The sequence below is a fragment of the Hemiscyllium ocellatum genome, chromosome 29 (genome assembly GCF_020745735.1).
Source record: "Hemiscyllium ocellatum isolate sHemOce1 chromosome 29, sHemOce1.pat.X.cur, whole genome shotgun sequence".
NCBI lineage: Eukaryota > Metazoa > Chordata > Chondrichthyes > Orectolobiformes > Hemiscylliidae > Hemiscyllium > Hemiscyllium ocellatum.
The window spans coordinates 51,762,258-51,790,112 of record NC_083429.1 but is presented as its reverse complement, the minus strand read 5'-3'; the positions used below and the strand labels follow the sequence as shown (position 1 = coordinate 51,790,112).

Below are 27,855 nucleotides of genomic sequence, written 5' to 3'. Positions count from 1 at the left end.
TCACAGTAATCCCCTCTCATCCCATTTTAATTGCTTGTTAAAATGAAAAGGAATTGGAATAATTGTTTTAATCAGCACTGAATTGCAACAAATTGAGAAATGTGGGCCTTGCCAAAGCCATCTCACAAGGTGGGAAGAGTACCATTTCGGTTTGCACACATCCAGTCAGGATCCAATGATGAAACAAGAATTGCTGACTCATACATCCTCATTGTGTCAAAAACAACCCAGTGATGAAAATCAATAAGTTTCATCACGTGAAACAGCAACACGCTTTACAAAGCATTCTGATTCTGATGTAATTAACTGTTGCTAAACAATAAAAAAGACACTTGTGGGTTTTATCCTCCGGTAACGAGCAGACTTCACAAGACAAAGTGGTAAGGGAACAAAAAGGGAAATTTCACCATTAGACAAAATGAAAATAAATTGTGAAAACTGAATAATTGTGAAACTTCTTTACTATGAAAGTTAAAATATGGAACTCACTTTCATGTGGAGTGATTGTGGCAATTAGCAAGGATGCATTTAATGGGAAACTGTATAACCACAAGAATAAGATGAAATGGTTGGAAGGAGGCATGTGCACAGCATAAACAAACCTTGACCAAATGGACCGAATTGCTGCTATGTTGTAAATGCGTGATAAAACAATTTGGGGTCAATAAAATGATGATATCTGTATAGCTGAATTAAATCAATTTTTGCAAAACACTTTTGCAAAATGAGCCCCTTTGGACAGGATTTTGAAAATTATTGCAGTTATATACAATGGGAACTTGCACACATGGGGAATGGTATGGAGGTTGTGGAAAAGCACAGAAGTGCAGTTTATTTACAAGGCTGGTGGTATGACTGGTTGACATAAGGCAACATCTACGATCAGTGTAAACAAGGATTTCAAAGATACATTCGGAAAACATTTCCATTCTGTCAGCTCTTTTTGAAAGAAATAGTGATTTGTCAAGAAAATTAAATATATATATGCTTCAAAATCAAAGTGAGCCCAGAAACGGTTCAGCTGAAAGGACGCTACCACAATCAGTTAATGTGTTAGAGGCTCCAGAGCATTGCAATAGCCTTGCAGATTCCCACATCGTGGTAATTGAAGTAGCACAAGCCAGCAAAAGTGATTGCTGACAGGATATGGAGGCCTGCCTGGGCCACCTTCACCTTGGTATCTCCGTGTACGTAATCTATGAGTATTTGTCCAAGACCCCTGAAAGAGAACAGAGGCAGTTACAGACAAAAGGCAATGAACTTGCACACAAAATCCAAAACCATTGCTCAGTGAATGCCCCCCATGTTTGCCAAAGACCATGAACAGTGCAACCACCCCGAGTGTAACAGTGGCCATCTTCCTCTCCATGAAAAAACGAATATTTGTTGCACTGAGAGAAATTTTTGGAATTTTCAGCATAATCAGACTGATATTAAGCTGCTATAAATACATTTAGCATGTTAGGGATCAATGTTAAGTTTAACAGTCAGATATTTTTGGAAATTAGGAAATGTTCTTTCATGCAAACGTTGGTAGGAATTTGGAACCAAAAGAAGCAGAAACAGGAACAGGTCATTCAGCCCCTGGAGTCTGCTCCACAATACAATAGGATCAGGGCTGATCTGACATTTCTAACATCTACTTCCCTGCCCCTTCCCCATAATGCTTGATTCGCTGACTGATTGAGAATCTATCTCAGCTGTAAATATACACAATAATTCTGCCCCACAGCTCCCTTTGGCAATGAGTTCCAAAGACACTCAATACTCAGAAGGACTTCATCTTCATCCCAGTCTTAAACTGGCACCCCTTTATTTGGAGATGCCCTTTGACCCTAAACTCTCTCATAAGGGGAAAAAAAAAATCAGGATTTACCCTCTTCTTACTTAAGAATCTTATGTTTCAATGAGATCACCTCAGTCCAGTCAGTAGAGAACCAGCCTGTTCAATCTCTAATACCGGGATAACCCTATGAACCTTCTCTGAAGCACCTCCAGTGAAATGCTTTCTTTTAACAAGGGGACCAAAACTGTTCACAGTACTCCAGATGTGTTCTCACCAGCCCTTCTCTCACACTCCAACCTCCTTAAAATAATGTTCCATTGGTCTTCCTGATTACCTGCTGCTTCTGTGCTGGCTTTGTGTTTCATGCACAAGTCCCCACTAGTGCCTTTGTGCTGCAGGTTTCTATAGTTTTCCTCCATTTAAATAATATTGTTCTTGTCTTCTCCTTCCACAATGATCAACTTTGTATTTTTCCCCCATCATACTTCATTTGCCAACTTCTTGCCCACTTTATTAACCTAACAATACCTCCTTAAGATGTTTATACCCCTCTTGCAACCTGTCTTTCCATCTATTGTGTTGTCTGTAAATATGGCTACAGTATATTCATTTCCTTCTCCGAGTCATTACCGTGTAATGTGGATAGTTATGGCCCCAGCAGTGATTCCTGAGTCATGGGTCACAAACTGGAAAGAGACCCTCATTCCTACTTGCTGTTTGCCACCCATTAGCTGAATTCTCTATCCGTGCCTCAAAGACTCTTATCTTACAAATTAATCTTTTGTGAAGTACACACCTACTGGTTCCCCTCAGTCCACTCTGGATGAGACTTTTTCAACATACTCTACATTAGTTAGATACAATTTTCTTTTCATGAAGCCAGTCTGGCTACTTGCTGAGATTATAATTTTCCAAATGTTCTGCTAGGTTCTTAACAACCAATTCCAATACTTTTCCAATTGTAGATGTTTTGCAACCATGTTCAACAATTTAAGTCAACTGATTCAACATTAAACCAGAAAAATTCGAGTGAACAAAAATATTCTGGCACAGCAAGTAATCTGAAGAATGATATAGAGTGATACTGCACTTTCAGAACTAACCACCAGACAATTTTAAGAAACTAAAACTGAGTATCAAAGTTAGAGTTTAGATATCGGAACACACAAAGTAATATTATAGTGACCACATTTAACTGCAGTGATTCCATTCCTTTGAAGTGTTTCTATCTTTCTTCCACAGTCCTGCCCACATCACTTTTTCAGTAAAAATGGAAAATAAGCCTATGCCCCTTCTACCACAGGATATCCAGATCTCCAACTGTGACCTAAATGTTATCAAAGACAAATGTGTCACTGCTGCAATTCTGAAATCCTTTGCTTGCCAGGTTAGTTTAGATCCCTCAGTTTATTCTCATCCTTCCCTGCAAGTCTTGCACCTTGTTAACAAACAATGAAGGATTCAACATCTTTTGACTAGGAATACAGAATGAACAAATTACAAAAGGACATTAGATATAAAAAACATTTGTTGTTTATCAAGTCTAACTAAAAGCAACACAGGTTGTGAGGTGTGGGTACAGGCAGCTTATCAACCCAGCAAAAATCTCCGAGCAGGTGGCCACAAATCTATTTTTAAATGTAAAAAACACCCAACACCACATGTCTGTCCAAAACGTTCAACAAAATGTGTCACAAACATATCAATTACAAGTCAGCTTCCATCCCATAAATTTCTTTGTTCAATTTTTCTTTCAATACTTGCAATCCCAAAGGTGCAAATTGAGGTTTGACAACTACTCTTCCTCAGCTAGCCGAGTCAGACATCTTACTCAATTGAATATGTTCAGCAAGGAAGCCAACACAACAAGCAGAGTCAAGCCATTTAATCAAAGGCGATAACAAGTCTGATCCCACACGCAATGTGCTAGGATGGACAGAATACATTGTGACTGGTGACCTTGTACATTGTCACCTCACAAACATAACTCACCCATTTGCTTTTATATCTTAGTTTCCCTTTTACTCACTTTACCCTGCCCTTGCACGTGCAAGGAACATTTGATAAACAATTAAAAACAAAAGACCAATCTAGGTCTTGTTCAATATATAATTTCAGTTGCATCACACTATAAACTTTTGCTATAAATTCTGTGTCTTACGATCTTATACTCCACAACCACCTGAAGGAGCAGCGCTCCAAAAGCTAGTGCTTCCAAATAAACCTGTTGGACTATAACCTGATGTTGTGTGATTTTTAACTTTGCTGGAAAAGCACAGCAGGTCAGGCAGCATCCAAGGAGCAGGAGAAATCGACGTTTCGGGCATAAGCCCTTCTTCAGGATGGAGGAATTTTTAACTTTATACACCACAGCCCAACACTGGCACCTCCAAATCATGTGGAGACAGGAACAGAGTCATTGGTTTGAGTTCAATTGGACTTCAGAACTGACTTGGCTGATGATCACCCTGCTATTTTAGTGTAAAAAATGAGGTCTGCAGATGCTGGAGATCACAGCTGCAAATGTGTTGCTGGTCAAAGCACAGCAGGCCAGGCAGCATCTCAGGAATAGAGAATTCGACGTTTCGAGCATAAGCCCTTCATCAGGAATAAGAGAGAGAGAGAGCCAAGCAGGCTAAGATAAAAGGTAGGGAGGAGGGACCAGGGGGAAGGGCAATGGAGGTGGGATAGGTGGAAGGAGGTCAAGGTGAGGGTGATAGGCCAGAGTGGGGTGGGGGCGGAGAGGTCAGGAAGAGGATTGCAGGTTAGGAGGGCGGTGCTGAGTTCAAGGGAATCGACTGAGACAAGGTGGGGGGAGGGGAAATGAGGAAACTGGAGAAATCTGAATTCATACCTTGTGGTTGGAGGGTTCCCAGGCGGAAGATGAGGCGCTCCTCCTCCAGCCGTCGTGTAGTTGTGTTCTGCCGGTGGAGGAGTCCAAGGACCTGCATGTCCTCGGTGGAGTGGGAGGGAGAGTTAAAGTGTTGAGCCACGGGGTGATTGGGTTGGTTGGTTCGGGCGGCCCGGAGGTGTTCTCTGAAGCGTTCCGCAAGTAAGCGGCCTGTCTCACCAATATAGAGGAGGCCACATCGGGTGCAGCGGATGCAATAGATGATGTGAAAACGCCATCCCATATTCCCAATTCCTTCGTCTCCGCCGCATCTGCTCCCAGGAGGACCAATTCCAACACCGCACAGCCCAGATGGCCTCCTTCTTCAAGGACCGCAGATTCCCCCCAGACGTGATCGACGATGCCCTCCACCGCATCTCCTCCACTTCCCGCTCCTCCGCCCTTGAGCCCCGCTCCTCCAACCGCCACCAAGACAGAACCCCACTGGTTCTCACCTACCACCCCACCAACCTCCGCATACAACGTATCATCCGCCGCCATTTCCGCCACCTCCAAACGGACCCCACCACCAAGGATATATTTCCCTCCCCTCCCCTATCAGCGTTCCGCAAGGACCACTCCCTTCGTGACTCCCTCGTCAGATCCACACCCCCCACCAACCCAACCTCCACCCCCGGCACCTTCCCCTGCAACCGCAGGAAATGTAAAACTTGCGCCCACACCTCCACACTCACTTCCCTCCAAGGCCCCAAGGGATCCTTCCATATCTGCCACAAGTTCACCTGTACCTCCACACACATCATCTATTGCATCCGCTGCACCCGATGTGGCCTCCTCTATATTGGTGAGACAGGCCGCTTACTTGCGGAACGCTTCAGAGAACACCTCCGGGCCGCCCGAACCAACCAACCCAATCACCCCGTGGCTCAACACTTTAACTCTCCCTCCCACTCCACCGAGGACATGCAGGTCCTTGGACTCCTCCACCGGCAGAACACAACTACACGACGGCTGGAGGAGGAGCGCCTCATCTTCCGCCTGGGAACCCTCCAACCACAAGGTATGAATTCAGATTTCTCCAGTTTCCTCATTTCCCCTCCCCCCACCTTGTCTCAGTCGGTTCCCTTGAACTCAGCACCGCCCTCCTAACCTGCAATCCTCTTCCTGACCTCTCCGCCCCCACCCCACTCTGGCCTATCACCCTCACCTTGACCTCCTTCCACCTATCCCACCTCCATCGCCCCTCCCCCTAGTCCCTCCTCCCTACCTTTTATCTTAGCCTGCTTGGCTCTCTCTCTCTTATTCCTGATGAAGGGCTTATGCTCGAAACGTCGAATTCTCTATTCCTGAGATGCTGCCTGGCCTGCTGTGCTTTGACCAGCAACACATTTGCAACCCTGCTATTTTAGGCCAGTTACTGTAAATTCAAATTTCCCTAACGGAAAGACAGGTGGTGAATTTATTTTCAACATTTTTCAAACCAAGAAATGAAGCAAAACACAATCTCAGACAATTATCTTTCAGTAAATGTGTAGGTGTCTGCCGTTAACCTCAACAAAATTTAGTTTCAGATCAGTGCCTTAAAGATCAGAGTAATATTGAGTCAGACTTTGTAAAATGAACGACTAATTCTTTCCTATCACCACATCACAGATGTATATTTATTGTAAACAGGTTTAGCTAGCAATTCCAGTTATGTTCCAGCCAACACCAGGAGGAAAATTGCATCAGTCACTACATTTTTAAATTGTTCAGTTAGCTGCTACAATGTGTGACATGATTTGAATTTGCAGAAAAATAACAATGTGCATTTATACAATTCCTTACAACACAATGAATGTTTCTGAGCACAGCAATTGTTTTATCAAACCAAATTTGATTCTGAGCCATGGAAGGAAATGTTGTAACAGGTGGCCAAGAATTTGTCCAGACAGGAAGGTTTTCATTAGCAACTGAAAGGAAAGAGGTCCGTGACGTTGGTTTTTGTTATTTTTGGGGTGGGGTGGGGTGGGGGGGGGGGGGGGGGGGTTGGCGGTGAAGAGGAAGCAGAGAAAGGGAAAGCGGAATCATAGCATCATAGAGATGTACAGCACGGAAACAGACCCTTCGGTCCAGCTTGTCCATGCTGAACAGAAATCCCAACCCCAATCTAGTCCCACCTGCCAGCACCCAGCCCGTATCCGTCCAAGCCCTTCCTATTCATATGCCCATCCGTTCGCCTCTTAAATGTTGCAATTGTACCAACCTCCACTACTTCCTCTGGCAGCCCATTCCATACCACCCTCTGTGGTAAGAAGAAAAAGTTGCCCCTTAGGTCTCTTTTATATCTTTCCCCTCTCACCCTAAACCTATGCCCTCTAGTTCTGGACTCCCCCACCCCAGAGAAAAGACCTGGTCTATTTATCCTATCCATGCCCCTCAATTTTGTAAACCTCTATAAAGTCACCCCTCAGCCTCTGACGCTTCAGACAATTAACAAGATTATATACAAAAACTCAAGTATTCACTACCATCTAGAAGGACAAGGGTTGCAGATCAAGAGAAAACACTATAATCCACAACCTTTTAACTTTTAAGATATTGTCATTTCTTCAATGTCACTGGGTCTAAATTCTAGGAGATCCCTTCCAAATAACACGATGGATGTTTAGAAGGAACGTCCTAGAATTGCATGGACTTGGTTACCATGAAGGTCCTACCTTCTCAACCTCGCGGGAGTCATGGCTCCCCTCAAACTAAATTCACCACCAGTCAGCTCAGTCTAACGCGAGAGCAGTCCTATGGTTCGCTGAGACTACGGTGACTTTACTTTGCTTCACATCTCTTGTAAAAAGTGAGGTTTTTAGATTAGATTAGATTAGATTAGATTAGATTACTTACAGTGTGGAAACAGGCCCTTCGGCCCAACAAGTCCACACCGACCCGCCGAAGCGCACCCACCCAGACCCATTCCCCGACATATTACCCCTGCACCTCTGAATTAGGTCTGCAGATGCTGGAGAGCAGGAGGACCAGTTCCAATACCGTACAGCCCAGATGGCCTCCTTCTTCAAGGATCGACGATGCCCTCCACCGCATCTCCTCCACTTCCCGCTCCTCCGCCTTTGAGCCCCGCCCCTCCAACAGCCACCAAGACAGAACCCCACTGGTTCTCACCTACCACCCCACCAACCTCCGTATACAGAGTATCATCCGCCGTCATTTCCGCCAACTCCAAACGGACCCCACCACCAGGGATATATTTCCCTCCCCTCCCCTATCAGCGTTCCGCAAAGACCACTCCCTTCGTGACTCCCTCGTCAGGTCCACACCCCCCATTAACCCCACCTCCACTCCCAGCACCTTCCCCTGCAACCGCAGGAAATGCAAAACTTGCGCCCACACCTCCTCCCTTACTTCTCTCCAAGGCCCCAAGGGATCCTTCCATATCTACCACAAATTCACCTGCACCTCCGCACACTTCATCTATTGCATTCGCTGCACCCGATGTGGCCTCCTTTATATTGGGGAGACGGGCCACCTACTTGCAGAACGCTTCAGAGAACACCTCTGGGACGCCCGGACCAACCAACCCAACCACCCCGTGGCTCTACACTTTAACTCTCCCTCCCATTCCACCGAAGACATGCAGGTCCTTGGACTCCTCCATCGCCAGAACATAACAACACGACGGTTGGAGGAAGAGCGCCTCATCTTCCGCCTGGGAACCCTCCAACCACAACGGATGAACTCAGATTTCTCCAGTTTCCTCATTTCCCCTCCCCCCACCTTGTCTCAGTCGATTCCCTTGAACTCAGCACCGCCCTCCTAACCTGCAATCCTCTTCCTGACCTCTCCGCCCCACCCCACTCCGGCCTATCACCCTCACCTTGACCTCCTTCCACCTATCACATCTCCATCGCCCCTCCCCCAAGTCCCTCCTCCCTACCTTTTATCTTAGCCTGCCTGGCACCCTCTCCTCATTCCTGATGAAGGGCTCTGGCCCGAAACGTTGAATTTCCTGGTCCTTGGTTGCTGCCTGACCTGCTGTGCTTTAACCAGCAACACATTTTCAGTTCACATCTCATGGGCTGCAATGGTTCAAGAAGGAACTCACTGCCACCTGCTCAGGAATAGGAGTTCTACAGCACGGGAAGATGCCCTTCAAATAACTGGGATGAGCAATAAATGCTAGTCTGGCCAATGATCCAACATACAGGGAACAATTGAGGAGAGATGGTACTGCAATGATTATGTCATTAGACAAGTAACCCAGAGCCGAGACGAATGCTCTGAGCACAGTTTCAAATCCCATCATGGCAGGTGGTAAAAGTTTACATTCCATTCATAAACATTGAATGTGCAGTCAGCCTCTGCAAAGGTGACCATAATATTCATAGTCAAATGTCATTAAAAACAACTGAATATGGTTCAATAATATCTTTTAAGGGAAAGAAATTCAAACCTGCTCTGGGCTGCATTTGAACAAACAACAACGTGGCTCATTCTTAATTGTTCACTATAAGCAAGCTACTTAGTTCAAGGGCAGTTCGAGATAGGTGTCAAATTCTGGCCATGTCAGTGACAGCCACATCCCACTGAAGAACGAAAAAACCCAAAATCCCAACTTTCTAATATCTTCACATAACTAAAGCCTTTCATACCCTATCAATTAGATCTATCAAACCAAATTGTCTACCCCGTTCCAGTAATTAAAACAAAATTAATGGAAGGTAAATTACAATCAGAAGCGACCGTACCAATGACTATGGAGAGTAACAGCTGCAGCCAATGAGTAATCCATGACAGTTCCTGGGTAGAAATACGCAGCAGGAAAAAGGCCCAATAAGGTGACACTTAGTATCCGTTCACTCGTCCAATGTAGCGAGGCAGCTTTCGAACCATCTGACAAAGGAATAAAATGACATAACGTGTAACACCAGGTAAAATCTCTAAATCACACGAATATAACTGTACAACAGAAGCAACATGAATAGCCCCACAATTTCAATTTGCAAATTAGAATCTGATTTGCGGAAGTGGGTTTTAAAAAACCTAATAAGACCAGTGATTTTTGTGCAAAACAATCAAACAATTAGAATGGAAAAACACAATTGATTATAGTTATTTCTGACCCAAACAGAAAATATGCCATTCCATAGAAATTGTGCAACTTTTGAATTTCATGTCGACTTTCAGATGTTAATTCCAGCTGCTGTATTAACCATTTGATGAAACTATTGAGAAGAGAAAAAAATTTTTATTAAACTGTATCAGTTTAAATTATGAATGGATGAAATTTGTCAGCACCTTTTACCTTGATCAAGTTATATTTTAAATTTCAAACATTTGTATTCCCACAAGACCAACTTTCCAAATAAACAAAAGAAATGGAATACACCAACGACTGAATATTCTTGCTCACACAACATGGCTTCACATTATGTTACTGTGCTATGTATACAGGGCGAATAGCTCAGGTCTTTTTCCCAGAGTAGGGGAGTTCAAAACTAGAAGGCATAGGTTTAAAGTGCAAGGGGAAAATTTAAAAGGGATCTAAGGGGAAGCTTTATCATGCAGAAGGTGAGGTGTACGGACTGAATTGCCAGAGGAAGTGGTAATATTGAAATTTTTGAGATTCACAATTTTAACTTTGTTTTATCTTTAGATTCTCTTAAGCTGCTTAATATTTTTTGGTATTGGGGATATAAAGGATCATTTCCCAGCTCTGACCCTATATATATTAAGATATAAAGGATCATTTCCCAGCTCTGACCCTATATATATATATATATATATATATTAAGAAACAACATTTCTGCTGGTTATTGTTTCCATCTCCCCTCCAGTTTTGTCTGATTGTATCTGGAAAGGATTAGGAAGCATGATGATGAGTAGGTGTAATTTTCAAATTAGAATTGCTACTCCTGCCATATAGAAGTTGCAACCACTACCGCATCATCACTTATGTGAAGGAGAATGTGTAAACCTAATGATCCGGATTTATGTCTCCTACATGGTTACACTTCTATTGATGACAGACACCAAATATAGTCAAAACGCCTGTCTGCAGACTATCCTGTTTGTAAAGCACAATTGTCGTATCCATGAAACCATACCATGCTTTGGCTACCTGCACTTACCTTTCCTGATGAAGGACTTTTGCTGAAATGTCAATTTTCCTGCTCCTCGGATATTGCCTGACCTGCTGTGCTTTTCCAGCACCTCTCTGATCTAAACCCTACCTGCACTTGGTGTTAGCTTTGCTCAATTGAAGGTAAGCTTACCTGTAAATTAGAAAGTTGCATATTCAAATCCCCTTGCAAGATTTGTGCTTGTAATTCAGGCCCTTCCTTGGATTCAGCATGATGGGAATTTCGATTGTTAAAGTATTGACAAATGTCGAACCCAGTTTGTGTAGAACAAAGTCCCCAAGCAACTTTCCCGTTACTGGTCAGGTACTCTGTCCCAGTGCTTTTAACTGAGGCATAAATATTATCTAGGAACTAGGAGAACTCCACCACTTTTTCAAATAATACCATCAGATCCTTTACATTCACCAGAGGGTGAGCAGCATTGCACTGAAGTTTCAGTCTACAAAAACTGGCAAGTCCTATCACATGACTATCAGTCTACAAATGTTGGCTTTCTTTATGGTTCTAAAAAATCTCCCACTACTCATGAGCTAAGTGGCTTTTAGTTAATTTTTTTAACTTCATTCCTTTCATATAACTTCAAAGAATTTTTGGAAATATTTTGTGTCTGCGGGTCAGCAATGAATTTTAAGTGCTCTGCAATTTAAATTGGAGGCCTGGGACCAGTGGAGTGCCACAAGGATCGGTGCTGGGCCCTCCACTTTTTGTCATTTACATAAATGATTTGGATGCGAGCATAAGAGGTACAGTTAGGAAATTTGCAGATGACACCAAAATTGGATGTGAAGAGGGTTACCTCAGTTTACAACAGGATCTGGACCAGATGGGCCAATGGGCTGAGAAGTGGCAGATGGAGTTTAATTCAGATAAATGCAAGGTGCTGCATTTTGGGAAAGCAAATCTTAGCAGGACTTATACACTTAATGGTAAGGTCCTAGGGAATGTTGCTGAACAGAGACCTTGGAGTGCAGGTTCATAGGTCACTGAAAGTAGAGTCGCAGGTAAATAGGATAGTGAAGGTGGGTGTTTGGTATGCTTTCCTTTATTGGTCAGGAGTATTGAGTACAGGCGTTGGGAGGTCATGTTGTGGTTGTACAGTACATTGGTTCGGCCTCTGTTGGAATACTGTATGCAATTCTGGTTTTCTTCCTATCAGAAAGAAGTGAGACTTGAAAGGGTTCAGAAAGGAGTTACAAGGATGTTGCCAGGGTTGGAGGCTTTGAGCTACAGGAAGAAGCTGAACAAGCTCGGGCTGTTTTCCCTGGAGTGTTGGAGGCTGAGGGGTGACCTTATAGAGGTTTATAAAATCATGAGGAGCATGGATAGAATTTTTTAGACAAAGTCTTTTCCCTGGGGTGGGGGAGTCCAGAACTAGAGGGCATAGGTTTAGGGTGAGAGGGGAAAGATATAAAAGAGACCTAAGGGGCAACTTTTTCATGCAGAGGGTGGTGCGTGTATGGAATGAGCTGCCAGAGGAAGTGATGGAAGCTTGTACAATTGCAACATTTAAGAGGCATCTGAAATGCTAGAAGAATTGCTATCTGTAACAGAACTCAGGCTACCCAACTAAAGATACTTCATAGGGCCCATATAGCTCCGGCTCGACTGGCAAAATTTAAGGCAGGAGCATCTCCAATGTGTCCTAAATGCAAAATAGAGGTGGGTACTCTTGTACATTGTCTGTGGACTTGTCAGAAAATCCGCAGATACTGGACTAAAGTGGCAAATACCCTGACAGAAATTTTAGGAACGGAAATTAGGGTGGACCCTGTATCTCTCCTTTTGGGCTTTTCGAACCTCTCATCTCTGGATATGCATGGGAAGAGACTATTTTCTATTCTCTCTTTCTGTGCAAGGAAAAATATTTTGGTGAACTGGGTGGCTGAGGGCCCCCCTGGACTTTCAAATTGGCACAGATTAATTATGGAATATATCCCCCTTGACTTCCTCACAAATATGGTGCACCGAAAGACTGAATTATTTTATAAAATATGGCAGCCCTTTTTGAATTATATAAATGCAGATATTTCGGCTATCCTAACAAGGGCTTTTATTTAGTGAAGATTTCAGACCGGGCTGCTCCGGGGCCCCTTGGGAGAGGAATCCTGCGCGAATACGGGTTTTATTATATTTGATGTTTATACATTCCGAGCATGTAAGAGACTTAGGTATACACTCTGGTTAGTTATAGGTTTGATTAGTAGAAAGTTGAGTTTTTTTTTCTTTCTTTTTTCGTTTTTTTTTCTTTTTTTGTTTTCTTTCTTTTTTCTTTGTTAAATTATGACTATTGTATATATGATTTAATTGTACATCAATGTTTGTATTTGAGAGTTTTGTTTATTTTTGTAAATTTGCAAAAATGTTAAATTTCAATAAAAATATCTACAAAAAAAAAAGAGGCATCTGGATGGGTATACGAATAGGAAGGATTTGGAGAGATATGGGCCACGTGTACAAATGGAACTAGATTGGGTTTGGATATCTGGCCGGCATGGACAAGTTGGACCGAAGGATCTGTTTCCATGCTGTACATCTCTATGACTCTATGGTGGAGGCTGGTACAATTACAACATTTAAAGGACATATGGATGGGTATATAAATAGCAATGGTATGTACCAAATGCTGACAAGTGGAACTAGATTTATTTCAGATATCTGGTCAGCATGGACGAGTTGGACCAAAAGGAATGTTTTCATGTTGTACATTTGTGTCTCTTAGTACCATTTCCTGTTAATATGGTTGTGTGCATGACCTGTAGTGTTTTTATGATCACAAGTTCTAGACCCTGCACCTCTTTGTGGTTAAAGGTAATTGTTTTCTCTCTCCCCCAATGTGGTTTCTAAAATCAGTTAGAAACTAGTGTTCAGGTTACTTGAAAACATACTCCGTAGAACGGAAATTAATTGCTTCCTCTTTTTCTTAAAAATGTCAAAAATACACAAGTGCAGTGTGATGTATTGCATTCTGTCCAGCTTCTCTTACAGAAAATTAACTCAAAGCTTTTCACTGATGGTAAATGCACTGACAATGAAGCAACAGGAAAAAAAGGAGACACAAGCAGTAAAACTCCTCCTACAGCCATGTTTTAAGTACATTTCTGAAAATAGTAACAGAGATGGCAAACTGGAAGAGAGAACAGGAGATGGGGTACTGTGGCCATGGAGGACAGAACTGCAAATTTGGGACAAGGAAGACTCCAGTACTATAGGAAGACAGATGTGCATTTACATAATGACTCCGAGAATCCTAAAACACTTTAGTAAGAGTTAAACCATTTTCAAGTGTCACTGTGGTGTACACAATGAGACAGCCAATTTGCACAAAGAAAACTCACCACAAAAAGCAACGAGATAACCAAGAGGCAACCTCGTTAAGTGGTGGTGGAAGGATAAATGAGCATCACAGAGAACTTTTCTACTGTTCTTCAAAATAGTGACACCAGATGTTTATACACACTCATTTTGGGGGCTGGTGGGAGAAGGTGGGGTTGATAGTATGGCGAGAGAGAGAGAGAGCGAGAGCGAGCAGGCACAGATCTTTCCTTTAAGGTCATCTCTGGCAGATGCTACCTCCAACAGTGCAGCACTCCCCAAGTTTAGTGCTCATATTTGTCCAGTGAGCCAAAAACTACAACTTCCTGATTCAGAGGCCAGAATTACAATCCATGTAGCTGCAATTAAACTGTTGAGTGGCAGCAGTTGAGCACACAGTGAGGATGGGGAAACAGCAGACAGTGGAGATAGAACAAACAGCCATGGTGACAGTGGAAGAGGGAATTTCGATCTCGTATTAACTTTAAGGCATATTGGAATTGCACAGGATAGGAAGATGGGAAGTGCAGGAATTCAGTGTGTCAGCAACAAGGTGGCCTACATGGTTTTGAATGGGACTTGGCTATTCTGGCAGGAAAGCAGAGAAGACGACAAGGTCCATACATACTGCCTAGGTGAACACAAAAAGTAAGCACTTTCATCAGTTAACTGATGGAAAATGCCACCCATTTAAAAGGCAGATCAGAAAGGAATCATCATTATTCATGAGGAAAAAGAGGGGTCACAAAAGAGAATTAGGTTACAAAAAAACAAAATAAAATGCTGATCCAGTGAGACAGAGGCCCAGGGAACACAAGTTGGACAAAGCTGTTTGTGACGTGATGCCAGTCCATACTTGTTTTAGATCAGGTGCTCAGCTCATTAGAAACCATGGCAACAGATCTACCTCATTATTTTATGTTGGGGCATGTTAATGTTTTTTATATTGGAATCAATCATATTTTTGCTGCGATGGATTTGCTTCTTGTCATGCTCACCTAGCTGAGTATACACACACAAGAACCATTGTGCAAGTCAGAGTGAGTTGCAAACAGCAATTAAACTGTGTGCGAGATTAGACAAGCCAGTATCCTCCTTGAACCACGTCTGTCCTTTCCAGTAGGAACATTAACTGATTTTCCAGGTGTCATAGTGTCCCAACTGCTCACCCAGCAGAGATCAACAGCCAAGACAGAAACCTTTAGAAACCAATTAAAAGCAAATCTGCAACAATGAATTGTGGGTATGGGAAGATGCTATTCCGATGTATTTTTAAACGTCTGTCTCAATTCCCAGTTTAGGGCAGATTAATAGAGGCAAAATATACATTTATTACATGATAGATTCAGTTCCCTAATTCTCCTGGCAGCAATACCACTACCAAAGCATTGAGCAGAAGTAATTCACATGAAGATGGGAAGAGAAAGGTTTTGATCATCACTGAGTTATTTATATACATTATTCAGTTGAATGACTTAGGGAGAATTAAGAAACAACTCGTTATAATAATGATATGGACCTGAAGAAACAGAGCTGACAGAAAGAGAGTTACTGTAGAAAGTAACAGCACTAAAAGATCCAAATGAATGTATCCGCCATATGAGGGTAAGTGGAATAGGAACATATCATTAAGAAAGCACAACGCAGCCCTGGTCATAATATTACAGGAAGATGAGATCACCTTAGAAAAGAGATTGAAGAAGGTTTTCCATAAATGGGAATTTTAACTGAGATTTTTATTCTTTTGCTGGATGTGAGCATTGCTGACAAGGCCAGCAGTTGTCACCCATCACGAATTGCTTTCAACAGAATGGTTTGTTCGGCCATTTCAGTTAAGAGTCAAACATATTGCCATAGGTCAGGATTCACACGTAGGCCAGAACAGGTAAGGATAGTGGATTTCCTTCCCTTTCATTCGTGAACCAGTTGGATTTTGTTTATCAATGATATTTTGACAGTCACCATCACTAAGATGAACTTCAATTTCAGATAGCTTTTGTTAATTACATTTACATTACACCAGTTGCTGTGTTAGGATTGGCATCTGTGGTCCCTAGAGAATTAAAATAACAATAATTGTCAATAGGTTAGTACAGATCAGGTAGGATGCTCAAAAAGCAAAAATTTATTTTTAGACTGTGGATAAACAAATATTCCCTAACTATTGTCACCGTTTATCTGAAGGTCTACAAATAGATTTTAATAAGTTACAATATCTTTGTTAATGATTATATCATTTCCTCTTTTTGCTAATACTTGCCGTGAAGCTAATGCTCATACTCGTACTGAGATTTCTTAACTTAGTTAAGGGACAAGGAAGTTGAAGTTATGGGAGGAGAACACAACAGGAAGGTGGAGCTAAGACCCTCACGTAGAGTCCTATTGCTCGAAGGATCAAATGGACAAATTGCGCTCCTAAGTACTACCCTCCTAATAGCCTGGACTTCTGCATTATTCATCCAGTGACATTATCAATATGCTACCATCTCTCCAGTAAGATGCATGTTTTCTCTAAAACAGAGGAGGTTAATTGAAGATTTAATTGAGGTGTAAAGAAATGAGGGGCCTAAATGTGGTGCATTGAAATAACCTGTCTGCTCATGAAAATGGGTCAAGTAATTGGTAGAAAGAATTGAGGATATCTCTGAGTAATTGTTCCACCTGGAGGATGGTAAATGGTAGAAAATTCACTGTTTCAAAGGGTGATTAAAGCAGAAATCCTGATTACATTAGAGAAAGCTCTCAGATATGCATTCAAGGAGCTGTAACTTTAGGACTATGGGTGAGTTGTTTTTTTTAGTTGATGAGAATGGACCTCTTTTTGTGCTATAAACCTTGCTACGATTTATCAAACGTTAGAAAAGGTACCACTGGAAAACCCTGCAGGAGTCATTTCTTGCTTAACACTCAACATCTCTGCTTCCAAAAATCCCTCATTTTCACCTCTCCCTTGATAAGTCTCCTCAAAACATCTCTCAGGAGATAATATCCCTGGACTAGTAATCTGCAGGCCCAGGCTATTACTGTGTGAATGCGGGTTCAAATCCCACCATGGCAGCTAGTGGAATTTGGATTAAAATCAATAAACAGCGGGCAATAAAAAAAATCAAAAAGTCATGTAAAACTCATGCAGTTCACTCGTGACTCCAGATCCACAATAAAATTGTTGATTCTTAACTACCTTCCTAATGGTCAAGGAAGCCACTCAGTTCAAGGGCAATTACAGATTGGCACCAAATGTTGGATTGACAGCAATGCCCACATCCCAAGAAAGAAGAAATTAATATTCTTTGTTTCCACTGTTAATCCCATCAATCTCACTTCAATTGCCATTTGTTACGTATTCTATATCCCCCTCCATTGCATTAAAGATGTCCGATCTGTTTCCGTGCTATGACATCTTTTGAAAGTGTAACCATAGAAATGCAAGTCTTGCTTGTTAAAACCAGCTCATTTTAATGCCTTTATTGCCACCTGCTGTTTACAACATCAACACATCCCATCCAAGTATCTCAAATTGTAAATCCACCTAAAAGCCATTTGATCTAGTCAATAAAACCTACTGTTGGGGGATGCTGATGTTGTGTATTAGCAAAGCAAAGGTTCAGTCTAATGCCCCAAAGCTCACCACGGTGGCTGTTGAATTTATATCCAGGTAATAAACACCAGAAACTGAAAGCTACACTTCCTATTTCAACCATTACATTATAAAGTCTGTCTGGTTCATGAAAGTCTGCCACCCTCATGTATTCTGGCCTACATCCGACTCCAGACCCACAGTAACCTGATTAACTCTTCCTGCCCTCAAATGGTCCAACAATAACTGAGTTCAAGAGTAAGTAGAGATGGGCAGCATCTGTCCTTGGCAAGAGTGTTCCCTTGAAGCTACGTGGCTGCTCCAAGATTTCACACACACCAATCGGTGTTCCAACGCATTGATGACTAGTTTCAGCCTACAAGGGTTTACGCCCCAGAAAAAGTCACAGGCAGTATTGCTCGTCAGCTTTGTCCACAGTCCATGAAAGAATAAAAATATAGAAAACTAAATGACAATAAATAATTGGGACCTTTGCTGAGCTACAAATTATTTCGTGATTGCACCTTTCAGTTTTAATCAGAAAAGTGCAGCTGAAAAAAAATAAAATAAAATCAAAGCTGCTCAGTAAATGCATATGCTGACATACAAAATGGGGATCCTTAATAAGGTTGGACTCTCTGAAGGAAGTTTTTTACTAATGACCTGATGTGCTCTATCCAAAGCTGCTGATTGTGCTAACATTTTGTTTTGTTTTGTTTCAGATTCCTAAACAGGAAACAAGATAGAAATAGGAGGCAGAAATGCAGTCCCTTAATTCTGTTTCTTCATTAAATTAGACCATGGCTGGTCTCCAACTTAATTCTCACTGTGTAGTTTTGGTAGCTCTTAATATCCTCATTGAATAAAAAAAATTAGAGTCTTAATTTTCAAATGGGCCCAATCAAGCTTTTTTGGATGATGAATTAAAAAAAAGATTTTTGCAACCCCTTCTGTGAAGAAGTGCTTCTGAAAATCACCCTTGAACAGCTCGGCTCTTATTTTCAATTTATGCTCTTAACTACTCTGTACTCTTCAGTAAAGGACTTAGTCTATCTGCCCTAGCAAATCTTTAAATTTCAAAAAAATATACTGTAGATGTTGGAAATATGAAATAAAAAAGTTTTGGTAATACCCATCTGGTTAGGCAGCATTTATGGAGCAAGATAAAGGTTCAAGACATACTATTGTTAATTCCCCTTTCCCCTCCTCCATACACCCAGTAATCAGTCCTTCTCCCTCCCCTCCACAAACACAGTAAGAGCAACCCTTACCAATGTTGTGAAGCGGAGTTGTCAGTCTGGAGTAAGGAGCCTATGCAACAAGCACACACGTTCAGAAACAGAGTAAAGTGTGGGGCAACCACTCATCTTCACTGCTGAGCCACATGACCACCTGTTTTTTCCTGCACTTAGCCAGGGACAGAATTATGCATGCCCACACCAATCTGATCCACAAACATCCCAGTATATTCCACTGGAAGCACTTCCTAAGTGCATTAGGCTCTTGGCATTCATCCAATAGATCCAGTGTCACCTCTTCACAAGTGCCATTGGTGCCTCAAAGTCAGGGGCAGTTTATGAACCCAAATGCTATCTAGCCCCAACATGATCTCAACTTCTGGCAAACATCATAGAATCCCGAGATTGTAGAAAGTGGCCATTAGAGTCTTCAAGTCTGCACCAACTCTCTGAAGAGCTTCCACCCAAATTTGGCAACCCACCTTATCCCCGTAACCCCACATTTACCAGGGGTAACCCAACTAACATACACCTCCCGAGACACTATAGGCAACTTCTTCTAGCGTGGCCAATCCACCTAATCAACAGATCTTTGGACTGTGGGAGGAAATCGGAACACCCAAGGGATACCCACACAGACAGGCTGGAAATGAAACCAGATCCCTAGTGCTGCGAGGCAGCAGTGCTAATAAATGAACCACAGTGCCACCTACAAATGTCCCATTCACTTTCCACATGCAAATTCCCCTTCCTGCCTCTGAAACAGTTATTAAAGATAAAAGGCTTGACTACATCTGATATAACAGCACCATCCAGGTACAATACTTACTCAAATGGCTAGGAGACGTGTGAATCTGTGACGTCAGAAGCACTGGAGGCTGATGGATCTTTCTGGAAGCAATCAGTGGTCCAACCACTAATGATTTACTGAAGATCGTTGCTGGAGAGAAGCAAAGAGGAACAGGAAATTAATCTATACATTAATGCCAGCTGCAAAATTAAAGACATTTTCAAACTTTACTTATCCACTTATTATTCCTCTACAGATTGGAGGAATGATGAAATGAAATACATGTATATGGTCAGTAAGTTTTAGTTAGTCCCTCAAGTTTCTCATGCTATTCAATTAGATTTCTTTTGTTATGACTTTATTCATCCTTGTTTCAAACCTTTCAACAGCTTTGGCTAACAAAAGTCTCCAAATTTTGATTTGAATCATTTTAATTGACAAATCCCCACAATCTCAATGGCTTTTTAGGGATGCAGTTCCACATTCCCACCATTATTTGGGGTGAAGAAACGTTTTGACCTCATCATCAAGTGGTCTGAATTCCAATAAATACACCCTCTTGTGGTAGATTGCCATGCTAGAGGAAGTAATTTCTCTCGAGTGGTTCTTGTTCTAGGGTAGATAAACAAGCCACAAGAGTTTAATCAAATATGATATCATGGTTCAGTGATTTTGTGATGATTACAAAGTTATATGGAGTTGAGCTATTTTAACTCAATTTACTATCTGCTATCAACAAAACAGACAGTTATACACGAGTGTTACATGTTGAGTATACTTGGTTTTAGGTTGCTGTAGGGAGAGGGTTACAGATGTGGCTGAAGAGCAGTATCTAACAACTCAACTTTTCTTCTGAAGATTCCCAAAGTAAATGGGTGTGCTTCCGAGGGAGTAACCAAAACTTGCTCTGGAATGGAGGAAAAAGGGGAACCACAACTGCTTCCAACTGTAATGCTGGTGAAAGGTTCAAAGGAGAAGGGTTCTTGTGGCACAGTGGCCCGTATTTCCAAGCCAGGTGGCCCAGGTTCAAATCCCACCAAGTGTGTAATAACATCTCTGAACAGATAGATTAGAAAATACCTAGGCTCAAAGGATCTAAATGAGACAGTAGTGTCCAAGCGTGACCCACTTAACGAGCAAACTCCATGAAATAAGCATTTGCACAGCCAACCTATTTTCACCCACCCATGGTCCCATTATCAGCTTTTCTTTCCCACTGGCTTACTGTCAACCCCATCCCTTTGTGCACCTAACTTTCTTTCTGTCTCTGGGCTCAGTCTCTACTAATCTGCTCCTTCCCCATCTCTCTTCCTTTGTGAAATAATACTTAACGATATACAGCTCCCTTGCTTTCTCCACACTATCTGAAAAAGAATTCTCAAAACCTAATGTCTCAACCAAGCTTTCAGTCAATTTTCCAAAATCTCTTAAACAATTCTCATTGTCTCCATTTATATCCCGAGCTGAATGAGGAAGGAGTTGGGGCTCTGACAGCTTTCACTTTCAAATAAACCTGGTGGAGTATAAACCTGGTGGACTATAACCCGGTGTCGTGATTTTTGACTTTGTCTACCCAAGTCCAACACCAGCACCTTAGCATTATCCCTATACTGTTATTTCTCTCAACCCGCTCTGTATTTCTCCTCAATCCATGTAAAGTTGTTTCTAATAATCTCCTACAGGTGCACTTTGTGTTGTTGTGGAGGCATAGGGTCAAAGCATCAACACCTGACAGAGAAAAGTGGGTCACAGCAAACATCTTCCTGAACTTACCACTGCCCTCCTTTACCCTGCAAAAACTATCGACTTTTTTCATGTTTCGAGTGTATGAACGACGACACTTCCAGACTAGGCTATTCTCACACAACACAAAAAAGTTAACCTCTGTGTGACCGTAAAAATTCAACTTACAACATACATGTGCTGCTACTACACTGAATAGAACGTGACTTTTTTCTTGGCAGGCAGGCAAGACCTGTTTCTTACTTTGCCAGATGGAAACTTGCCAGATTAACACCTCCCCAATCCTTACACCTTTGGATAATGTTAACATACTACTGATTGTATCAGGAGATCAGAATTGACTCTATACTTAACTCCAAGTGTAAGTTGCCAATAATACTCTAGGACACCATGCACAAATAGGGATTCTGATTGATAAAACAGGCAAACATACGAGTCAACATCACATTAGTACACAATTGCGTGCTATAATAGTGCCAGACAAATAACAAGATAGCGGATAGACAGTGTCTACGGACTTCCAGAAGGCATTCGATAAAGTCTCACATAAGAGATTGTTAACTAAAATGTAGAAGTCCACATAACTGAGGACACATTACTGGCAAAGCTGGGAAACTGGTTAAGTGGCAGGCAGCAGAAAGTAGGGATACTGAGTCAGTACTCAAAAAGGTAATCTCTGGATTACTACTTGAACCACAAGCTAATTGGCACAGGCTCAATAAGGTTAAGCAGGTAAATGTGTGGCTCAGAGATTGCTGTCGGAGAACTGGGTTTGAACTTGAAAACAGGGGAAGTTAGAAAACCAAAATCTCCAGTACAGACACAAATAGGACAGAGTGAATGGAAAGGGTTAGCAAACAAACTTCAAGCACACTGGACAAACAAATGACAATGAGAAGAGGGACGGTTAATACACGACTAATGGGGTTATATCAGAATGCGCGCAGTATAAGGAATAAGGTAAATGAGCTTGTAGCGCAGACAGCGGAACAGCAATGGCAGGACTTTCTGGGAGTAATTCAGGAGACACAGCAGAGATTCATTCCGAGGAAAAAGCAGCACGCTATGGGGGAGGATGAGGCAACCATGGCTGGCTAGGGAAATCAGGGCATAAAGGCAAAAGAGAAGGCATATAATGTGGCAAAGGGCAGTGGGAAAGCAGAGGATTGGGGAGCTTACAAAAACCAACAATGGGCAACAAAGAAATAACGAGGGAGGAGATTAAACATTCGGGTAAACTAGCCAGTAATACAAGGGAAGATTGTAAGAGTTTCCTTAGATATATAAAAGGACAAAAGAGGCAAAAGTGAGCATTGGGCCACTGGAAAATGACACTGGAGAGACGGCAGTGCAGAACAAGGAAAGGGCTGAGGAACTTAGTGTCAGTCTTCACGAAGGAAGTTACATCCAAAATATTCCAGAGTCTGAGGGGGCAGAGCTGAGTGTGGTAGCCATCAACAAGGAGAAGGAGCTAGAGAAACTGAATGGTCAGAAGGTGGAATAATCACCTGGACTAGATGGACTACACTCCCAAAGTTCTAAGGGAGCTACCTGAAGAGATAGCGGAGGCATTAATGGTGATCTTTCAAGAATTGCTTTACAATTAGGGAGGGTCCCAGAGGACTGGAAAATTGCTGAGGTGACATCCCTGTTTGAAAATGGAGTAAGGCAAAAGATGGAAAATTACAGACCGATTAGCCTAACCTTGGTCACGGGTAAGCTCCTGGAATCCATTATGAAAGGTGAGATTACTGAAAACTTGAAAGTGTACGGTAAAATAGGGCAGAGTCAGCATGTTTCATCAAAGGGAGGTCATGCTCGACAAATCTGTTAGAATTAATTGAGAACATAATACGCACGTTAGACCAAGGACAGCCAACAAATATAGTCTACCTAGACTTCAAAAAGGCCTTTGCCAAGGTGCCACACAGGAGGCTAATGGCCCATGATGTTAGAGGCAAGGCACTAGCATGGATAGAAACTTGGTTGTCTGACAGAAAGCAGAGAGTGGGGATAAAAGGGTCCTTCTCAGGATGGCAGCTGGTGACAAGTGATGTTCCTCAAGCCTCAGTGTTTTCTCCTTTTCACTTTATACATTAATGATCTAGATGAAGGAACTGAGAGCATTTGGGCTAACCTTGCAAAATAAAGGTAGAGGGTCAGGTAAAATTGAGGTGGCAGGAAGGCTGCAAAAGGGTTTAGGCAGGTTAGGAGACTGGGCAGACAAGTGGCAAATGGAGTATAATGTGGGAAAGTATGAGGTTATGCAGTTTGATAGGAAGAATAGAGGCATGGACTATTTTCTAAATGGAGAGAAAATTCAGAAGTCTGAAGGATCCTCATCAAAGTATGAGTCAGTAGTTAGAAAGACAAATGCAATGATGACAGTTAATTTGAGGGGACTTGAATATAAAAGCAGGGATGTACTGCTGAGGCTCTAAGGCTCTGGTCAGACCATATTTGGAATACTGTGCACAGTTTTGGGCTCCATATCTCAGGATGGATGTACTGGCCCTGGAGCATGTTCAGAGGAGGTTTACAAGAATGGTCCCAGGAATGAAAAGCTTAACATATGAGGAACATTTGAGAACTCTGAGTTTATACTCGATGGAATTTAGAAGGATAATGGGGATCTAATTGAAACTTACAGAATACTGAATGGCCTGGACAGAGTAGATGTTGGGAAGATGTTTCTTTTTGTAGGTGAGATTAGGTCCCAAGGGCATAGCCTTAGAGTAAAAGGAAGGTCTTTCAGAATGGAGATAAGGAGAAACTTCAGCCAGAGAGTGGTGAATCTATGGAATTCATTGCCACAGAAGACTGGAGGCCAGGTCATTGAGTATATTTAACACTGAGATAGATAGATCTTTAGATTCAAGGGTATCAAAGTTTAAAGGGAGAAAGGGGTTCAGAAACTTATCAGCCAGGATTGAATGGCAGAGCAGACTCAATGGGCTGCATGGCCTAATTTCTGCTCCTGTCTCTTACGGTCTTACTCAGATTGTCAAGATGTGACCAGAGGCATCCCACATGGATGTGTTAGGGCTCAATTATTCACATTATTAATGATTTGGATAATGCCATAGTCATATTTTGCTGATGACAAAATTAGACAGCATTGTAGACAGTACAGATGATAGCATAAAATTACAAAGGGATATTGAGAGACTAGATAATTGAGGAAAATTCTGGCAGATGGAGTTCAACAGAATGTGAGGGAATCCACTTTAAACCAAAAAGCTATAGATTAGCATACTTTCTTGATGGCATGAAGTTAAATATGGTTGAGAAAGTGTATACGGTATGAGCAGGTGGGAAAGAGTTGAGTTTTGGTGAAACAAAAGGTTCAGCTAGCATGACTTAGATCAGCTAAGAACTTGCAGTGAACAATGAGATGCTGGAGTGAAGGGCAGTGAGTTAACAAGGTGGAAACGCATTCATTATGTAAAGCCATTTAACAAGATGAAGAAGCATTCAGTACGTGAAGTCAGTTAACAAGGTAAAGAACATTCATTGTGTAACAGCAGATGGCTTAACCTTTACTATTGATGCTCGCTGATAGAAACGGTCACCCAATCAATATGCATGTTGCCTTATCTGATGCTCCTCCCTGCAAATGACTATATAATTCATTAAGAAACTGATGTTCAAGAGAAGACAGAGAACTCATGTCTCTGTGCACATGGGCGATTGTTCTCTCTCCCTCCAGGGCCCAGAATAAAGACGAAGGAGGTAAAACTGTACTATGTCACTGAGCGTTTTGCTTCAGCTGAGGCTGGAACAAGATGACACAGTGAATATCCAAAGAGACTGGAGCAGCCAGGTGCGTAGATCTTTAAAAACCCACAAGCAGGTGCAATAAATAATCAAGGCAGCTAATGGAATGCTGGCTTTTACATCTAGAGCACAAGAGCTTAATGATAGAATCATGCTGCAACTACATAAAACTCTGGTCACAACACACATGGAGAACTGACAGTAGATCTGGACACCACATCTTTGGCCCAACACAGGTATATGGAGTTAGGTCACAGATCAGACATGATCTCATCGAGCAGCAGGACAGGCTTGAAGGGCTGAGTGATCTGCTCCTATGTCCTCAACAGAACAGTCATCTAGCTAATTTCTTCATCATGTATGTACAATGCACTATATTTAATCTCAAAAAAACTGCATACATCCAAGAGGTTATGTTACAAAACTCAGTTTTAAATCTGGGTCACTAATTTATAATATAAAATATAATAGGGGTGAATTATACCTGCATGCATGAGTCCAATTACCCTTATCTCTAGCTCTAACTCATCTGAAGATTGTGTTTTGACAGTTAAAAATTATTTTTCTAAATCGTACTTTCACATTTCTACAACAAGTATTTTGTGAAGTGCAATTGCAGAATGTGAAGCTTGATAAGGAATCTTGCTGTTAACATTCAATACACTCTCCACTACCTTTTAACCTTAAAGTGATCCATCAATAAATGAAACAAAGAGAGAGGATGGAAAGGAAAACAGCAAAGTTGATGATATCCCAGATCTATGTTGTGAGTGAAGAGATCAGACCATTATCTGCATTAAGAGACAGAATCAGCAAAGCTGGGATCAAGCTAAATGCAGACAAAATCATTATGCAGCTGACACAACGGCAATTCTTTTGCAAAGTGCAAACGGTTCAAGCCAAGCTGAGTGCTGATAAAGTCATAGCAACTCCTCGGATGAAAACTCCAACAGCCAAGAAGTTTGGAAGGTCACTAGACTCAAAAGGTAAAAACAATGACTGCAGATACTCCACTGGACTCAAAACACTAATTCCATTTTCTATCCACAGACACTGCCAGACCTGCTGAGTTTCTCCAGTATTTTCTATTTTTTATTGCAGATCTTCAACATCTGCAGCTCTTTGTTTTATTACAATGAAAAGTTTCCTTTGTTTGATCCATCACAGGATGTCTTTCATTACCTTGCTTAGCAAGAAACCCCTCTTCACTTCTTTACAAATTCTCTTCACATACACCCTTCCACCTCATTCTCTTACTGCCACACTGCAACAGTACCACTCTTACCTCACCCCTCTTACTCCCTCATCTTTCAAGCACCCATCCCCCTTGCCCACCACATACACTTACCTTGCCCCATCTTGGAATTACGACAGCATGGAGGGTCATGCAGCCCATCAAGTTTACACCAACTATCCAAACTACCTCAGACCCAGACCCACTGTGGCAACCCATCCCTTCATTTCCCATGGCTAACCCACCTAGTCTGCACATCAGGTGGCACAGTGGTTAGCACTGCTGCCTCACAGCCCCTGAGACCCGGGTTCAATTCCCGACTCAGGCGACTGACTGTGTGGAGTTTGCACGTTCTCCCTGTGTCTGCGTGGGTTTCCTCCCGGGTGCTCCAGTTTCCTCCCACAGTCCAAAGATGTGAATTGGCCATGCTAAATTGCCCGTAGTGTTAGGTAAGGGGGTAAATGTAGGGGTATGGGTGGGTTGCGCTTCGGCGGGTCGGTGTGGACTTGTTGGGCCGAAGGGCCTGTTTCCACACTGTAAGTAATCTGTAATCACTGGGCACTACAGGGCAACTTGGCATGGTCAATCCACCCAACCTGTATACCTTTAGACTCTGGGAGGAAACCAGTGCAAAAGAAGGACAAATATCACACAGTCACCCAACCCAGGTCCCTGGCGCTGTGAGGCAGCAGTGCTAACCACTGAGCCACCGCCATTCCTGGTGTTTGTGTGAGTATTAACTCCAGTCCTACACCAGCACCGCCACATCATGGGTGGGAATTAACATTAAACTCTCAGTCCGGCGGCGCACACCAAGACCACATTAAACCCAAACCCGCCCGAAAACTCTCCGTCCTCCCCGTGCCCACAGCAACGGGGGGCGGGGGGGCGGTCACTCACGCTTAAAGCCGCGTCCACAGACCAGACTCAGCCTGACAACGGCCGCCATTTCCATCTCCTCGGGCAAGGTCACCCCCGCCGGAAGTAACGTGGCGGCGCCGGAACCGAGGCACCATGGGAGTTGTAGTCCTGGGCCACATTGACCTTAATTCTCAAAGGCTCTTACCACTCTGGTAAAGTAAATAACTGCAGATGCTGGAAATCTGAATCAAAAACAGAGATTGCTGGAGAAACTCAGCAGATCTGGCAGCACTCTCAGCAGAGAAAACAGTTAATCTTTTATGACCCTTCTCCAGAAATCACTCTATGATATTTTATCCTTAGTTCTGTGGGTGGGTTGGATGGCTGGTTTGTAATGCAGAGTGTGCCAACAACACAGGGTCAATTCTCAAACCAGTTGAGGTGCTGTGGAGATGTTGTTGATGGACTGGGTGGACAAAGTCAGAAGTAACTTCACCTGACAAAGGAGCAGCGCTCTGAAAGCTTGTGATTGCAAATAAACCTGTTGGACTA

At 42.4% G+C, this 27,855-nt stretch overlaps 1 protein-coding gene across 1 annotated transcript; it reads right to left on the bottom strand.

Annotated features, from left to right (window-relative positions):
- Positions 1–53: 53 nt before the first annotated feature.
- On the bottom strand, positions 54–27,414 carry sdhdb (succinate dehydrogenase complex, subunit D, integral membrane protein b). Its single transcript, XM_060846839.1, has 4 exons — positions 27,343–27,414; positions 19,728–19,838; positions 9,377–9,521; positions 54–1,219 (listed from the first exon to the last, which is right to left on the bottom strand). The coding sequence occupies exons 1-4, from the start codon at positions 27,395–27,397 to the stop codon at positions 1,054–1,056; spliced, it is 477 nt and encodes a 158-aa protein (XP_060702822.1). The 5' UTR covers positions 27,398–27,414; the 3' UTR covers positions 54–1,053.
- Between the last annotated feature and the right edge of the window lie 441 nt (positions 27,415–27,855).

Excerpts from the sequence above, each read along its gene's own strand:
- sdhdb (XM_060846839.1), bottom strand. The coding sequence starts at position 27,397 with ATGGAAATGGCGGCCGTTGTCAGGCTGAGTCTGGTCTGTGGACGCGGC. Across the intron at positions 19,839-27,342 it reads CTGTGGACGCGGCTTTAAGC|CAACGATCTTCAGTAAATCA; the intron begins GTGAGTGACCGC and ends GCTTCTCTCCAG. Across the intron at positions 1,220-9,376 it reads GTTACTCTCCATAGTCATTG|GGGTCTTGGACAAATACTCA; the intron begins GTACGGTCGCTT and ends GTTCTCTTTCAG.